An 18,456-nucleotide genomic window follows, 5' to 3' on the forward strand; every position below is an offset into this window, starting at 1 on the left:
CTCTCTTTTATATTAGAGAATTCCCACCAGGTTGTGAATCAGTTACTTCAAAATGCTGGAAAGAGAGGGGTTGTAGTCAAATAGAAGAAGTTTGGGATGCTAAACAGGTGTTAGATTTCGAGGCAGTCAGGCATACTTTTGGCTTGCTAACTGCAGACTGCTATTTCTGTTTTCGGATGAGTCATTTTATGACTTAAAGGGAAGTGACTGAGGCTCTGAGGAAGGGGAAATCTTTGTTTGAAGGATACAGTGATAAGGCAAAATGGGTAACTAAAGGGATATCTAAAATATATGGGCTTTTAAATAGTGAACTTAAATTCATTCCTTCTTGTATTATGGCGAGGGGAAAGGATCTGGATAAGTCACTAGGGGATAAGATATAGGACCAGTGCTTTCTGCACACGAAGAGATGTTCTATTTTGGCTTTAATTGTAGAAAACAGTTGTAAAAGTCTTGTTTTGTTGGTACTTGACACCTGTTAGGTTACATACATTTTATCCTAATTTGGAGTATATGTGCTGGAGGGAATGTGGTATGAAAGGCATCTTTTTACATATGTGGTGGGAATGTCTGAAAATTGTCCTCTTTTGGAATGACGTTTTACATTTGATTCTAGGGAGAATAATTTCTAAGGATCCATTGTTCTTTCTTCTAAATATATTTATGGTAGAAGAGGATTCAAAGGTATTTTTTTTTTATCCCAACAAGTAGCCATGGTGGCCGGAGGGAAATAGCTTTCTTTTAGAGAAAATCTGAAGTCCCTGCAAGGCAGACAGTAATTTGAAGGTTGGATAATGTGCATTATAGAGTAAATTTTAAAACCCCGCCGCGCATAAATCCCGGGCCTTTCGCGTACTGGGCCAGTTTTCAAACGGGAACTCAGGTACGCAATTAAGTGCCGGGGCCTGAAAAGGGGGGGAGGGAGGCGGAGAGGGGCGGGGCTGGAGGTGCCGGTACAGCAGCCATTTGCCGCTCTGCCGGGGGAGCACACAAGTTGCTTTTGCTCCAGAGGAGCAGCAACTTAAACAACAAAAAAAAAGGTAAGGCAGATTAGATTTAGGGGGTGGGGAGGAGAGGGGAAGAGGAAGGGAGGCTAGGGCAGGGGATAGGGAACTGTTGCCATGCGAACCTAGCCAAAATCTACCCCCCCTTGCGCGTGCTGCGCGCACATGCAAATTACAAAAGCCAGCAGGCATGTGCGCGTCCCGCCGATTTTATAACATGCGCGCCCATGTTATAAAATTGTGCGTCCATGTGCAAGCGCTGGGTAGCGCACACGCGTATTTTGTAAAAACCTACCCCTGTATGAGTAAACTCGCTACCGTCAAGAGAAAACAATGTGAGGAATGGTGGCAGCAGTTTGTGGTTTGGAAAGCTAACACTCTGGGATGGGGAGAGGGGAGGGAGTCTAGTAAGAGAGGTAGGAGGGTGAGACAGCAGGCAGATATAGAAGGATAATTGGAAATGAGAGGAAGGTGTTTGATGACCTCGCTAAAGGGAATTTGTAAGGGGAATTCTTCTGGGGTGGGCTGGGGGTATGGGATAGTTGGAGATAATGGAAAAGAGGGGTAGTGTGATGGAAGTATTTTGACTACTTTGCTTAGAACAATTGCACTATTGTAATTCTTGTGCTTCCATAAGCCTATTCCACTGTTGTTTTGTGATCTCTTTGTATGTTCAATAAAAATTTACAATTAAAAAACAAAAAATTGCCCTAACGTGCCCATATCATGGATGCATATATTCAACCAAACGCAAATGCGCGCGTCCACATATTTAACATACACATAAATCTACCCAACAACATGTCTGCATATCAAAAACTATGTGGCATGTATTTTCAATATACAGTAGACACATAAGTTTTGACTTATCTGGCTAAGTGGCAACAAATATCCAGTTAAGCAGTGCCAACCAAATAGCGCTGTTTAAGACTTATCTGGCTAAGTAAGATAGCCAGATAAGTTAAAGAAAAGCACTTCATAGGCGGATATGTAAAACAGATGGATAACTAGCACTTGAAGACTTATCCAGCTGTGTGGCACTATTTAAGACTTCTCTGGATAAGTAAAAAATTATCCAAATAAGTGGTGGGCATGTGCTGTTCGCACATATTTGTGCACCTTTCTGCCTGCACTTGAATGCACATATTTTGTGTACAAAACTTGCTACCCGATGCAATAAGGAGTTTTGCACGCAGAAAATATGCATTCCTAAATGGGAATCCTGCTTAGTCCCCTTGCATGGAAAGACCATGCAAGTGAGGGCATTAAGCAGTTCTTCCTGATGCAAAAAGACTGCAGTTGGCCAGCACAACTTTTTTTAGCACTGAAAACTTAACACCTGGGTCAGAACTGGAATTAAGTTTCCAAAAAAAAAAGTCTGGAACACTCCGGGTAAGTGCTGGCAGCCGCTGCCATTTAACCGGATAAGTGACTTATCCGGGTAAGTGGTAGCAGCCGCTGCTGCCACTGAGCCAGATAAATACTGATTTATCTGGCTATCTGGCAGCGGGAATCAGCTAGACAAGCACTTTATCTGACTAAGTGGTGGTGACCTGTGCCAGATAGCAGGATGAGTACTGACTTGTCTGTCTGGCAGCTGCTTCCCGCTGCCAGATAGACAGATATTTATCTAGCTAGGTGGCAGCGGCAGCTGCCGCTACTTACCCAGATAATGGCCTGTCAGGGTTGCCTCGCCACCCCTTCCTGCGTTAAAATGTGCGTTCGGCACAGGCACAGTTTATATGAGTTTTTTAACCTTCAGTGCATTTGTATAGCATTAGCTTTTGGGAGTTAAAAACGTATTTTAAGCTGAGCATTAAAACTGTGTGCTGAAATCAAGTGCACAATGTTTTAATGAGTGCAGTAGGCTGTCCTGAAAGGGGCTAGATGCTGTGAGGACATGATACTTAGCATGCATAAGAAGAGACACGGAATTTAAATGAAAATTTTACTTTCATAAAAAGAGAATAGTGGTGGGAAAACCAGGGACAAATCTGTTTACACAAATTAAAGAGCCCAGGAACCTCTGTAAGCCAGGTCCTGATAGCCTAGGGGGTGGGGACTAGGGTGGTTGCCTCATGTTTGATGGCGGCCATGAAGCCTTCTTGAGCCTGGATCAGATGCCCCACCACATCCACCAGCCTTCTGAAGTCCATGTGCAGTTCCTCCCTTACTCGATGGTGTGTCCTTAATAGTCATTAGAGTCTGGGCCTCTGGTCTTTGAAGCTGGCGCTCCAGCCGCAGAGCCTGCCTCTGCAGCCATGAAGTGCAAGTCAGAATCTGGGGGGCTCATATAATAAAACAAACATAATATTTTGGAAATTAAGGGGTACATTTTAAAAGATACACACGGGTGTTCATGTGTGCGCACTACCTGGCGTGCACACATGGACGCCCGATTTTATAACATATGCGCACGTTATAAAATTGGGAGTTGGCACACGCAAGGGGTTGCATACTAGTGCATCTTGTGTGCGCCGACGCCCATGGCCTTCACCTGTTCCCTCCCAGGCCGCTCCAGTTTAGGAGCGGCCTGGGAAGGAACTTCCCTTCCCCCCATTCTATCCTTCCCACCCCTTCCCCTAACCTGCCTGCCCCCTAGCTCTATTCTAACCCCCCCCCCCCCCCCCCATTTCTTTAACTTACCTCTTGCGCCTGCCTCCGGACAGGCGCAAGTTGCGTGCGCCGGCAGCCTGCCGGCATTCGATCCTCCAACACAGCGGCAATTGGCCGCTGTGCCGGAGGCCTCTGGTCCTGCCCCGCCCCCGGATCACTTCCTCCCCGCCCCTTTTTCCAAGCTCTGGGACAGACAAGTCCCGGGGCTTTACGCTTGTTGCCGGGCCTTTATAAAATAGATCCGGCGCGCTTAAGGCTTTGAAAACCTGCCCCAAAATGATCATAAAAATTAAGACAAAAATGTAAAAAAATAATATCATAGACATAAAATCATAAAATGTAAAGCAAAATATAGAACAAAAATGTTTAAAAAATGGACTGAATGCATCTCAACTTAAAAATCCTAAAGCTCGACATTGTCAGAAAATGCAAGGTTGAAAAGAAAGGTTTCAAAATTATGTAAAGTAATTTCATTCCACACAGAATACATAAGAATTTAGGCCCATGATGTGGATTATTCTCTAATAACCATACAGAAGATCCGTACGCCTACCCTTACCCCTGCCTCTAACGCAGGGGTATGGGTAGGCGGTAAGTTAGCAGGTTAAACGCGCAGCAAAACGGCAGGGTAAAAAAGCGATAGTCGGGGCGCGCGTTACTGGATGGTAGGGAATAGCTCATTTGATCGTTTACATGCAATATACATGCCGCGTGCGGAAGGGGTTGCCCGGGGATTTAAGGACGCGTTAAGAGTAGGTTAAAGGGGATTGGGGATCGCAGGAAGGGCTAACGCGGCCGGAAAGTGAGTAGAAAGTGGGTTAGGAACGGGGAAACCGCGGACGCACTTTACAGGATTGACCTGCTAGTAACTTAATTGAATGTCTCCTGGTCTTTGTACTTTTTGAATGAGTAAACAATTGATTCGTGTTTTATAGACCTCTCTCATATCCCTCCTCAGCCGTCTCTTCTCCAAACTGGAGTCCTAACTGCTTTAGCCTTTCTTCATAGGGGAATTGTTCCATCCCTTTTATCATTTTGATCATCTTTCTTTCTGTCTTTTTTAATTCTACTATATCTTTTCAGAGATGCAGTGACCAGAACTGCAGACAATACTCAAATTGTGATTGCACCATGGAGGAGCACAGAGGCATTATGATATTCTCTGTTTTATTCTCTATTCCTTTCCTAGCATTCTATTTGCTTTCTTGGCCACCATTGCACACAGAGCAGAGGATTTCAATCAATTATCTATGATGATGCCTATATTCTTTTCCTGGATGGTGATTCCCAATGTGGAGCCTTGCATCGCATGGCTATAATTTTGGTTACTCTTCTCCACGTGCATCAGTTTGCATGTGTCCACATTAAATATCATCTGCCATTTGGATGCCCCATCTCCCAGTCTTGCTAGGCCCCCTTGCAGTTTCTCACAATCCTCTTGTGATTTAACAACTTTGAATAATTTGTGTCATCAGCAAATTTGATTCCTCAGCCATGATAGTCAATGTGCTTTAAAATTAAGAGATAATATTGTATAGAAACCAAGCATGGCCAATATAAGACTCTCATTCTGTCTTCCTGCTGCCTTCTGATGTAAAGGTTTTCTCTATTTTTGTATATATGTTGGAGTTTTTGAGTTGCTTTGCCTGTATTTATTTGCCAATCCACATAACATTCTATCAAACATCAACTTTTTTCAGTGCTGCCTGATTCTCTAAGAACCTGATGAGTTTCTTTGAGAGAGGCAGAAGTAGCTGCCCAATCTAGCTCAGCTATACTCAATATGAGTTGCTTTACTACCTACAAACCCTCACTTCAAAGCAAGGAACATAATGTACAATTTTTTAATGGCTCTAGACCAAGGCACTCAGACTTTCTGTGCAGTGCGCCTTGCCTCCGTGTAAACACCTAATCAAGATTGCCTGCGCTTCAACAATAGCAGCCAAATGCAATTCGAGATCCCACAAGCCTTTGAAGTCCTGGCTGCAAAGGCCGGTTTTCTAGTCTGGGATAATGACATGTCATGATTGCTGTCTTTGTTGTATCTTTTCAGTAGAGAAGCAATTATAGGCCTCAATTTAACAGAATAGACATTACACAGCTTATGATGCTCAAAATGCAATTTCATTTGATCATTTTCTCAATTTGATTGGTATTAATAGAATAGTTCACAAAAAATGCTGGCAGAGGTTGTGTTCTGTTCCACTTTCAAAGAGATAATGTAGAAGTATGCTTTACCTGCCCGGTAAAGCAGCGATACAGTGAATCAGTGGGTTCTCACCAAAACAACACAAGAATGAAAGATGGTACATTTCAATGTCCCCTAAAAAGACAATAAAAGATAGGACTTCTTAATTTACATTCCTGTAAGGAAAATGGATACCATCATTGCCTATTGGGCGAATATAAATATTGCCATCAAAAGACAATTTAAAAAATATTTCAAAAGCATATTTGTGACTACCTTTTGAGATCAGTTTTTGCTATATTGGTCATTTCAGAGCAGACTATAACACACTGCAGTCTCTTATGTTATTGAAGAGATACAGTAAGCTATTTCCCATTTATTATGGGATGCTGCATATAAGATATCCCTCTCTCATGAAATGTCCACAGTACTAAGCAGAGCTATTGTGATTTTTCAGTTATTAATCAGAAAATTATTTTTTCTGGACTTACTTATTATCCTTGCCATCTTAGGGGTTTCACTCTCTGATCTTTCCTTGGAAGTTGACCCATGTATTGTATGCTACCGAGTGTATGACCTTTGACAAGTCACTTTGGGGCTGCAGAAGGAAGACGTGTTCTATCTTGTACAGGGCAATTTGTCAGACTGGCCTGGATCTCCACCCGTTTCTGAAAGTGGAGCAACAGTGGGAAGCAGATTTACAGCTCTGTTTGAGTTAAAAGGAATGGATAAGAAATTAGCGCAGTGCGCATAAATCCTCTCTTTGTGCTAAATGGGCTGAACTTATGGTCTGCTTGATTATGCGTACATTCCAATGTCCCCCTTTTTTTTTCTGAGTTTTCCCCTGCATCGGCGAGGCTGTGGTCTTCTTGGGTCGTACTTACATGTATGGTGGGCTATCCCCGGATTTCTGTTTTTTTGGCAAAGGGTTGGCTGCATCATTGAGCAAATCACTCTTTGCCCTCTCTCTTTCTCCCTGGCACTTTGCCTTTTGAGTTTGTGGAGGGCTCCTAGCGTGACTAAATACCTCAGGATGCTTGTGCAGCAGATGTTACATGCTGCCCATTTTTTATATTGCATGGAAATGGAAGTCTGTCCCCACTCTAGGTGGTTAGAGGTCGCAGTTGCATTCTGTGGCCCTGCTGGAGAAATTAACTTTCATGTTATGCGATCATGTTAAAATGTACATTATGATTTGGGACTCATACTGACAGTTTTATAATTCTCACTAACAGTTACGGTCTTGTTGCCATTACTCTGTATTTCATTATGTGGTGTGTTGCTTTCTTTCTTTTTTCATTATATTGCCTGGTAAATGCTCCAACTAACTTAAAATAAAAAGTTAAAAAATAAAAAAGTCACTTTGGGGCTAATTTGCTAATCTGAGGTAACTTGCAGTATTCATTAACATGGGTTAACATACATTATTAGTGAACAGGCCTCATTCAAAAGAATCTGGCCTATGGCAAATAACACAAGCTAACTTATTTTTAACGTGCATTAATTCTTAGCAAAGGTTGGTGAATCAGCTTTTTTTATCTTGAGCTACTCCATAAAACTAACTAGTAGCAGATTTACAACAAATTTAAGAGAGGTTTTTTTTTCACTCAACACACAGTTAAGCTGTAGAATTAGTTTCTGGAGGAGATCATCAAGACTATTAATATAGCTGGATTTTAAAAAAAAGACAAGTCTCTGGATGACAGGTTCATTAATAATTATTAGCCAGGTAGACTTAATTCTGTGAGTGAGCAACAGGGATGATCTTTCCATTAGGATCTGCTAGATATTTCCAAGTGACCTGGATTGGTCACTTTTGAAGACAGGATGATGGGCTCAATGGATCATTGATCTGACCCAGCATGACACTTCTTATATTTTTACCTCCCTGTACCATAGTTTCCCCAACTGGTAGTGGATATTACTAAAAACAGTATAGTCTCTTTTCTCTTTGCCCTTTTGGAAGCTTCCATGCAAATATGCCACCAAGCCCTTCATACTGGATAAAGTTTGCCAACAAGCTAAACCAGTGGTACTCAACCTTTTTTCCACTGCGATATGCATGACTGTCTATGCTCATGTGTGCAACACACTGCACACTACAGATGGTGACCAAAGCAAATTAGTACTGAAACATAATAAGCAGCACATTAATTGTGTTTCTTAAACTTTCAGTAATATATATCTATGAGGATAATTTTATAACAACTTGGGTAAGACTGAAATCCATGTGTACAAATTACAGTTGGATTTCAGCCCAAATTTTCAAACTGTACAAAATGGAGCAAATGTAAATATTTATGCATACATTTACGCACATACTTTCGAAAATGGAAAATATACATAGAAATGTTTTCCCTACCCCAGTTCTGCCCTATGAATGCCTCTGTCTAATACGCACAAAATTAGATGCAAAATTACATCTGTGTGTACTTTTATGTGTTTATCCCCTGAGGTAATTTTTTAAAAGCCCATTTAGATGTGTATAACTGCATTTTAAGGTGAATTTTAAAAGCCGGACGCGTGCCAAAATCGGGAGGTGGGCACGCATCTAGCACCCAATTTTATAAGCCGCCCATATGCACGCACAAGTGGCAATGTGCAAATATCTTGCATTGGGAAACAAAGGGACGAAATGTGGGTGGGGCATGAGTGTTCCAAGGTGGGGCCAAGAGATATGTGAGCAAATACCTATGCACCTGGGCGTGTGCCCAGGTATATTTCAGTGCAAAGTTACTTCTGCTATGGAGGAGGCATCTATGAAGTGTTTGAGGGGTCTGGGTTAACTCGGGGGAGTGCAGGCTAAAGAACCAGGGGGGGTTTGGAGGACCTAGCTCTAGACTGGGCAAACTGGTGGATTAACTGATGAAACTGGTCATGGCCTGGACGATTGTTATAAAATATTTCCACTTGCACGTTCCAAAGCCGACTTACGCTGCTGTACGCACACAAGCATAAAATTAGGAGCACATATACATGCGCCAAGTCTATTTTAACATGCGCACATATGTGCATGCAAGATATAAAATTGCTGTCTATCTGGATGTGCTCCCATATACACATGTATAGGTGCACCTGCGTGACTGTTTTAAAGTTACCATCTAAATCCATATAAATGCTTTTGAAAATCTGGCCCTATATATCTATATCAATCTATCTATATATAGAGAGGCTAATTTTATAAGAACCCACATAGGGCTGAAGTCCATGTGTAGAAAGTGCACATGGACTTCAGCCCTAGTTTTCAAATGGGACTTAAGCTCGCAAATCCACTTTGAAAATTACCAGGTATGGGCATGTCCATATTTGGCATATGTGCACACGTTTACGCCTTTTTGGGAGCAGGTGTAAATTTATACATGTACTTCTACCTGCATACTATTGAAAATTGGAAGTATGCATATAAATGGTTTCTCCGTCTCTAAGAAAGTCTCTTTAAAGTATGTGTAAGAGTATGCTTGAAATCGCTTTCATGCATCCTTTTACACGTATTTATTTATTTTATTTTCAAAAAGGCCATTTATGCAAAAAGCAAATAAATGCTTTTGTATGTCATCCCCTATACTATGGGGCAGATCTTAAAACTTCTTCCCCTCCCTTCCCCTATCTAACCCACCCCCATCCCTAACTAAACCCCCCCTTACCTTTGTCGAAAAAGTTACGCCTGCCTGAGGCAGGCGTAACTTGCGCACACCAGCTGGCTGCCAGCGCATCATTCCCCGGCTCGGGAGCTGCTTCGGAGGCCTCAGCCATGCCCCTGGAACACCCCGGGCCGGCCCCACGCCCACAGCCCCACCCCTGAATGCCGCACCGCCCCCGACACAACCCCCCAAGCAAAGCCCTGGGACTGACGCGCGTCCCGGGGCTTTGCGCGCGCCGGCGGCCTATGCAACATAAGTGCGCCGGTGCAGGGCTTTTAAAATTTACCCCTATATGTATGTGCATGTGTGTGTGTGTGTGTATATGTATTGTATGTATCTCTCTCTCTCTCTCTCTTTATATATATATATATATATATATATATATATATATATATATATATATATATATATATAGTATAAAGTCCTTCCTTATGTAGTAAGTGGAGTAAAAGGATGTAAAACAATTAGCAACAATAATCTCAATCCTCTAATGTTTCCCAAAGATTAATCAAATGTGACCATCATAATAGGTATCATCGATAAAATGCTTGCACAGATGTTCACTCTCTGCTTTATATATAATCATGGGTCACTGTGAGTCCCAATGTGATACATTTTATTACATTTTTTGCAATGAAAACAATCCATGTCTTGAATTATAAATTCAAACTTTTTCTATGCTTGATATTTGTTAGAGTTCGCTCCTCCAGAGAGGAGGAGTTAGCAATCTGTTAGAGTTCGCTTCTCCAGAGGGGAGGAGTTAGCAATCTGTTAGAATCTGCTATGCTGATGGGAGGAGCAAGCAGATGGAAGTTAGCGATCTGTATAATTAGCTCCTGGAGTGGGAGGAGTTTAGCAATCGGATATGCTCCGTAAGCGGAACTAGCAATCTTGTTATGATATAGACTGCTGAGTTGGCAATCTGTACCAGCGGAGTGCTAGAGAGGGTACTCAGTTGGAAAGGAATGTAAATAGGTGAATCCTTGGGCCGATGGCAGATGACAGCACCCCCAGAAAGGTATCCTGAGAAGGACCACCGGCTAGGCTTGGGTATGGAGACAGACACAGATAGTTCTTTTATTAGACAGGTTAGTAGAACCACCAGAGGTGGCAGTAATGATATGCCCGGACCCCATGATAGATGTTTCCTCTGCTTGGCATATCACACAATGTCCAGAGTTCCAGCAAGTGCGCCAAATTAACTCAGAAGGACATAAGATCCGGCTCAAAAAACTGGAAGAGGATGACGTCAATACAGGGGGATGCTCCTGAGGTTCGCGCCCTTGCTGGTACATACTTTGGAGCACGCGCGCGCCCTACGTCATCAGGAACATGGTGGATCCGCAGCGTCGAGCCGGTCCGGGGACATCGGGGAGAAGTGGCATGGAGACGCCGTGGCAACAAGCCGTCCATCAGACCCAGAGGAATTCGCCACAGAGGTAGAGAGGGTGGAGCGAGGGTGTAGAGCAACCCCGAACGCAACAATATTTTCTGAAAATCCAAAAATCAGTTCTTATCTTTATTTTATCCACTTTCAGACCGAACTGAGTATCAGAGTATAAACAGCTCCTAAACATACCCACATAGCCCACAATATCAAATGTCTTACATACCGCCAAAGAAGCCGGAGAAAATCTATTTATTGCATCAGTCCTATATACCAACATGGCATTCCCCAGGAAATGATGTCATTAAACTGTTTAACTCACTTCCTTTTATTGGGCATGTGTATCAATCAAATCAGTGAGTGCTGGTCAATCTCATTATTGAGCCCATTGGGAGCAATAGTATCAAGACAAAAAATCCAGTTCTGCTCTCTAAAATTAAAAAATGCCCCTCGAGAATTCTTTTTAACTCCTTCCAGCACGTGCCACTTCATATCCTGAAAAGTATGAGAATGTTCCATGCAGTATTGAACTGGGGAGCTTGTATCTTCTGGGTAGAGATACAGCTGCGGTGTTCTATCAAATGAGTTTAATTCTTCTGACGTGTCCTTCCTATGTATTTCTTAGAGCTTGGACATTCAGTCAAATAGAAAACATGTGTTGTTAAATATTCGTACTCTTTGGTTACATAGACTTTGCTGGTGATGACATCATTCCATGATTTGCTGGTAATAGTCTGACTGCATATATATACTGTGGGGTCAATTTTAAAAAGTATGAATTTTAGTAAACTATGCACGGCGATGCAATCTGGCCTCCCTCAGCTCCCTCCCAGTCCACTTCAATTAAGGAGTGGACTGGGAGGGAACTTTCCTATCACTAACCTTACCCTTCCTATTTCTTCATATCCCCTCCCAACCCCTAACCTAACCCTAACTATCCCCATTCTTTTTTGGTTTTTTACTTACTGCTTTGTTGGAGCAGAAGCAACTCAGCTGGTGTGCGCTTCCCCAGGGACAGCAGCTAATGGTGCTGTCCCGGCCTGCCCCCCGGCCCGCCCCCGGCCCGCCCCTTCTGACAGGCCCGGCACTTGTGTGTGTATCGGGGTTTACACGCGTGGCCGGGCCTGTTGTAAAATGCGCGCAGCGCGCACAAGGCCCAGCCACACACATAAATCCCAACATTTACATGTGTGAGTCTTTGAAAATTTACCTGTGTATATGTATTGTGTATGTAAATCTATGTTTAGCTAATGTTTCCATCCACTCTCTTAATAATCCTCCAGGTTTATCCTCTCTCTCTCGACCCCCTCCATCTCCAGGCTCATCCCCTCTATCTCTTACCACCTACCACAGATTCACCCCCTCCCACCCAAGCTCATCCTGTCTGTCAAACCACCACATCCCCAGTAGGATGGGCTCCACTTGGCTCTTGCAACCATCTTCAGTCCTGGGTGGGATGGGTTCTCCTGAGGCTCTCTCACAACCATCTTTAGCCACTGTGGCATGGGTTCTACTGGAACCGTCTCACAACCCTCTTTATCTGGCATGGGTTCCACCACAGTACTTGAACACTTTTTGAAATGGGTCAATATGGTATTACCTATAACAAACACATTTTGGCAACACACTTCCCAGCTCTTCATGGCATGCCATTGTATCCTGACACCCTGGTTGAGAACAGCCGACCTAAACTTTAAAGTGTATTAGGATCAATGATAGATTCCTCTCTATAGTACGAGGCGCATAACCCCTTTGTTGATACAGTCCCAGGACGTGCCTCATGCAGGGGCCCTGTAATTACAGTTCCAAACTGAAATGTTCATGGAGACTGACTGGGAGCTTGCAGCCCTCTGGTACTCAGTGTTTATGACCCCTGGCCTTCCACAGGTAAAGTTTACTTGGCTCCATTCTCAGCTTCTTTTAGTCTTTTGCTTCCTCTTGTTAAAGCTTCTCCTACTTGCAGCTTTCTCTCCCCACATAGCCGCCGCACTCACTCCTGTCACCACTGTTAGCGCTCAACACTGTGAAGCCACCAGCAGCTGAATCCCGCTCACATGGCAGAAGACACTGCATGCTGCCACCTCTCTGTCCCCCCTTAGGCACATGCGCGCCCAATGTCTCTGTTCTTAAAGATCCTGCAGTGGGAAGACAGCAGTGACGCCCTCTGATAACATCACCAGCAGTTCCCTATTTAAAGCTCCATCAGAGGATCATCAGATGCCTTAGCAATAGGTCTCCTGATGTGCCTCTGGTCTTCAGCAGATATTGCCACTGTTCCTCTCTTGGTCCTTCGTTCCTGCCTTGTTTGTGTTTTCCTGCCTTGTTCCTAAGTCTCTCTCTCCACCTTGCCTTGCCATTCCTTGTCCGCTCTGCCTGCCCTAGTTGTTGCCTTGGTCTTGTCTTCATCTTTGTCCTTGTCTCTTGGCTTGACTCCTGGATCCCGACCTCTGCCTGGACCTGACCTTCTACCTTGGACCCGACCTCTCCTTATCTGCTGCCTGCCCCAACCCCTGGCCTGTCTTCTGGTATCTGTCATCTCCTGCCTACCCTGACTACCATTTTCTTGTTTGCCCTCGGGACACACTTAAACCCTACCAGCCACCAGAACCCAAGGGCTTAACCTGTGGAGGAGGCGTCTGGTATAGGTAAAGCTCCAGCTTGTTCTGTCGTAGGGCATGTCTGCCAGCTGTTGGCGTGGTTGTGCCAGCCATGCCACAGCACCAAGGGCTCACACATACCATGCTCAATACAGCTGGTTGACCTGTTAAGCTGTTTGTAATTACAAATGTCTTTTAGCTGAGGTAACTAGGAAGGATTCTGGGTCCTGTCCTCATTTCCAAAGGACCGGGACCATGGACTCAATATAATACAGTAGTGAGATTTTGTTCATTCATTCTGCTGTGATATTTCCCCCCTAGGGGCTGTTTCTAACTGTACCCTAGCTACTCGTTAGTGTGTAGGGACTAGGGGCCCTGTTACAGGATTCTATGAAGATGAAGTCACACTATATAATTATAAATTATTCTTTTTTTTTAATACTTAGTGCATGTCTACAAATTGCAGAATTTTTCAGGATGTGAGGATATTTTTATATGATGGCTTGGAATCAAGTAGTAGGTATATCTTATTAGGATCTCACTGTGACAGCAAATGATTAATTTGTACTGACAGGAAAGCAATGAGAGTTGGTCTTTTGGACGTCTGGCTACTGAAAAGTGGGGTTTTATATTGTAGGGAGTGAACAGGAGATGGTGGGAAAACATTTCAGTAGATATAATACAATAGAAGTACCTTTTTAATTAAGTACTATATGTATGAGCTTACAGGAGCTTAATCACACACATCTTGGAAAGAAGCTGCCTACCTCACATGTCAGCCCAATTATTCTAATTTTCACTGCCTCTGCTGCTCTGCTATGGCTCCCACATGCCAATTCAAATCCCATTATCTTTTATCCTTGTCCATAATCATCTTCCTTCATTCTGTCAACTTGAGAATTCACTCTACTCTCTTACTGGTGTTCTCAAAACTCTACTGTTCCTTCCTTCTTGGTTATGTGCTTAATTGATTCATTTCCTCATGAATCATCCACAGTATTGCTTCACCCTAATTTGCGATCAGCACTGTGGAAATGTGAATTAGTATACTTACAGATATATCATTCGTTCCTCAAACAACCTTTTAGACCTTCGTTTTTCAAAGATGTCACTGGACAAAGCTATGTAAGTTCATATCTTTTTATCTGGAAATATGCAGTGGCAGACTTGTGCACATTCAGATGCATAACTCTAGCTAACATTCCTGCTTGCTGGCTTACTGAGTATTGACCTCTTTGAAAATTGACTGGTCCATAGTTTTCATTAGTGAGGAGCACAAACCAAATAGAGGCCGATATTTAAAAGAGGCTGAGCATCAAAGTTAGGCAACCAAGTTAAGTGCTTAATTTCAGCTGAAGTCAGGTTCCTAAGTTTTCACTGCTCCCACAGCAGCGTTCTCTCTGGCATTCAAAGCCCATCTCACAATGTCATTACCCAGCGGCAAACTTGCCTCAGGACCCAGATGCTGCTTTCGAGCTATCGATGGAGCTGAATCAGGAGAGGACAGAGACATCTATTCTCTCGCCCATGCCTGGATTTAAACATAGGCAACTGCATAGGATGCCAAATTTGAAGGTGCCAGATATGTAGACCAAAGAGGATCCTGTCTCTGGTTTGCTTTAGGGCCATGTGCTGGCACAGCTTCAAAGGGGCACTGCCATAGCACTGTCTATAGGTGACAAAATCTTAAATCCGGCCCTGGATTTTTTATAATTCTGTGAGGCAGGGCCGTGTTATGCACAAGTTGCTATTTTATAAGAGATTTATGTGTGTACATTTGTCAGCTTATTCGTGTAATTTTACTCTTGCTAATTATCTTGCGCAACTGGTATCAGACTCTTCCATTGTTTACTATTGGTTGGGTGGGAGGACTGGGTGAACTGGGGGGAGTTCAGAGTGAAGAACTGGGAGGATCTCGATGACTTAGAGAAGGACTGGGTGAACTGGTGGAGTTTTCAGCAAACTGGTGATTTCAGTTATGTGTGCATGTTTTAAAATATGATGACTACCACACATAAACAGGGTTTTAAGTGAGTAAATAACGATTATTTTTTTGTGTGTAAAATATATGCAGGTATGTTTTTAAAAATAGGAAAAGAGGGAGTAATTTAAAAAAGGTCTTACACGCATAAAACTGGGTTTTAAATGGGTAAATGCACTTTTCCTGTATAGGTGAGATTTTGAGAAATGCTATAATAAATGCCATTGAATTGTGCAAAGGCCATACACAAGTAAGTGCACTTTCCACATTCAAAAGGCTTTTTAAAATTGCTACGAAAGTATGTTAAATTTGCACATGTAACTTTTAAAATTACCTTCAGAATGTTCTTTCAATGCATTAGATGAATTCATACATAACCATACCTTATACGCGCAGGTTATAAAATACTAAGGGGCTGCGTGGAGTTGTTTGAAAATTACCCTCATATTGTGTACCACCTGTTCCTAAAATAGGATTCGAGGAATCAGGGGCGGTTGTGATACTTTGTTGAGGTCTTTTGTTTTTCTAATGAATGAGAAACAAGCTTTTTGATTGGTAGCAGGATGATGTCAAATCGGTAAAGAAGTCAATGAATGTGTGCTGGATTGATTATAACATATCATCTGATCATTTTGAAAAAAGCATTTGTAGGTGTTTTCTTGTTTGATATGCATGACTTGCAGGAGGAAATTTGCTTGGAGGTACATGCACATTTTACTGGGTCTCTTGGATTCATCATATAGGGGCATATTTACTAAGCTGCAGCAATGTAGCATGTTACAATGCCATTTTACCACAAGTAAATTACTGAAAATCCTGCAGTAATTTACCTTGTGTTGCTATGGCTGAGAACTTCATGTTTTCCCAGCTGCACATGATGGCAGACCTTCATCCTGGGAAGCAAGGCTGATGAAGAATTCCCCACCTCTATGTTCAGCATCCCCAGGAATCTAGTGGCCTTCTGCATCCCCTTCCATGCCAAAATGTCAACAAATGAAACGACTGAACTAATACTTTCTAAATTGGGTCCGTGGCATCCACATCCCAATCATCAAGCCCCTCGTGGGACAGAAAAGTGCTGTAGTGGTGGGACTGTTACAAGCCCTGCCTTTTTGCGTTCCTTTAAAAACAATGTCTTCTAAAATTCTGGGTCCTTCCCATATCCATCCCCCATCTGGCCTCCATCTGAGGAGTCTTCTGGGAGCAAGAGCGATGCCCACTTGGCTCTGCCCCATTGACTGCCATTTTCCAAAATGGCACTGGCTCACCAGTTGACCCCATACCTGGTATGGTATTTCATTTTGGGGGGGCCTCATGCAAGGGAAGGAGGTTGAGTTGCTCTTTGAGGAAAGGCTCGCTCTCCAAAACTGAAAAAATATAACTGCAACTCTTTTAGGTGGTTTTTTTTTTTTTTTGCAAAATTTGACCTGTTTTTGCAGAATGGTATAATAACAAGAGGCATTGCATCATTCTGCATTGCAGCAGCTCATTAATGTGTCATTTGAATAAACCTTCACACATAGTGGATTATGTGCAAAAGTTTACTATTACAAAGTGCATTTCTGCAAACATTGTATGCAGAAAGGTTTTTTTGCACAAAAAAATTTCACAAAACGCCCATACTTTTTGTATGTTTTGAGGTGTTTTACAAAATGTTTCCTGCTTAAAACATTTTTGCAATGAAATTTTGGAGCTTAGTACATTGGCTGTTTAATCTCTGATCTGCTGGTAGAGTGGTGGTAGGGAGCTCCCTGGAGCCCCTTGTTAAAGTATACTGTATTATATTAGCATTCTGCAAATGTTAGCTTTTGAGTTGTCTTCAATTTACATTTTTATCCAGATATTTCTACACATTTTGTATTTTTACTGTCTGTGGAGTTACGTTTTATGTATTTTATTATGTGTGTTTTACTGTATGCCGCTTTGGACCTTGGTGTACGTTTCTTATCAAGGGACTCTCAACTCACTGCTTTGGACCTTGGTGTAAGCGGTGAATTGAGAGTCCCTTGATAAGAAACTGGTAGCACATTAGTGACCTTATGATTTGTAGTACCACAACAATATGAGATAAAGTTAACTATCTTTTGAGGGTGGATAGCATTCAAAATAGCCTACATTTGAGCTGTCTTTGCTAAACAGGCTTATGTAATGTTTAATCTTTTTTTGTTGTTTATAGATAGCTTACATTGATGATGTTGTTGATGCCCCTACCCAGAATGTCAGAGAAGATGAACTAGATATCTTGGACCCTGAAACCAAATGGAAACAGAAAGCTCAAAGACTAAAGGCTAGAATCATTATATTATGCATCTAATCTATATGTGTAGAATCATTATATTATGCATCTAATCTATATGTGTCTCAGTTCGTGGACAGCTTCTTCTCTTTTCAAATTACTTAAAATGTGCTGATACTTGACTTTACTATGATCTAATTATGGTAATGATACTGTAACTTATTGCATCATTTTTTTTATCGGGCCATTTCTTCCTCACCCCCTTTTCTCATTTTCACTGTTAAAATTGCTATTGTATTCCCCCGGACTTTGGAATCCCCCACAGTGTCAAAGAATTTGTTAGCCCCCCCACCACCGATTCCTCATTCCACCCCCCCAGACTCCTCAACCCATCCCACCTTCTCCATCCCCCGGTGACAAAATTCATCCCCACTAGGATCGAGGGTCTCACTCACCCACTCCAGGTGACTCCAGTTTACTCTTCCAGTGCTGCCTATCAGATCTTTTAAAGATATCCAGATAAGAAGCAACTTATCCGGCCACACAAGGCAAGCTAGCTTTGAAAGCTAACTGGCTGTATTCAAACATAGCAGGTTATGTATTAAAGTTAGCTGGATACAAGTAGTCGGATAAATTTAAACAAGTATATTCAGAGAGATGTTTATCCTGCTGAATATATGGGACAAGTTATCTGGCTAACATTAGCCAGATAACTTGTTCACTAAATAGCCTACTGAATATTGGCCTTAATGTATTCTCATCCATACCTAAGAAAATTGTTTTCTCTGAGGACAAACAGGATGGCA

At 42.5% G+C, this 18,456-nt stretch overlaps 1 protein-coding gene across 1 annotated transcript in view; it reads left to right on the forward strand.

Moving 5' to 3' along the window:
• JHY (junctional cadherin complex regulator) overlaps nucleotides 1–18,456 on the forward strand; it is an 85,033-nt gene that overhangs the window by 25,895 nt on the left and 40,682 nt on the right. Inside the window, exon 4 of the mRNA XM_029573761.1 lies at nucleotides 17,591–17,701. Within this exon, the coding sequence (XP_029429621.1) occupies nucleotides 17,591–17,701 (111 nt within the window). The remainder of the gene's footprint in view (nucleotides 1–17,590; nucleotides 17,702–18,456) is intronic.

The sequence above is a fragment of the Rhinatrema bivittatum genome, chromosome 12, assembly GCF_901001135.1.
Source record: "Rhinatrema bivittatum chromosome 12, aRhiBiv1.1, whole genome shotgun sequence".
Classification (NCBI taxonomy): domain Eukaryota; kingdom Metazoa; phylum Chordata; class Amphibia; order Gymnophiona; family Rhinatrematidae; genus Rhinatrema; species Rhinatrema bivittatum.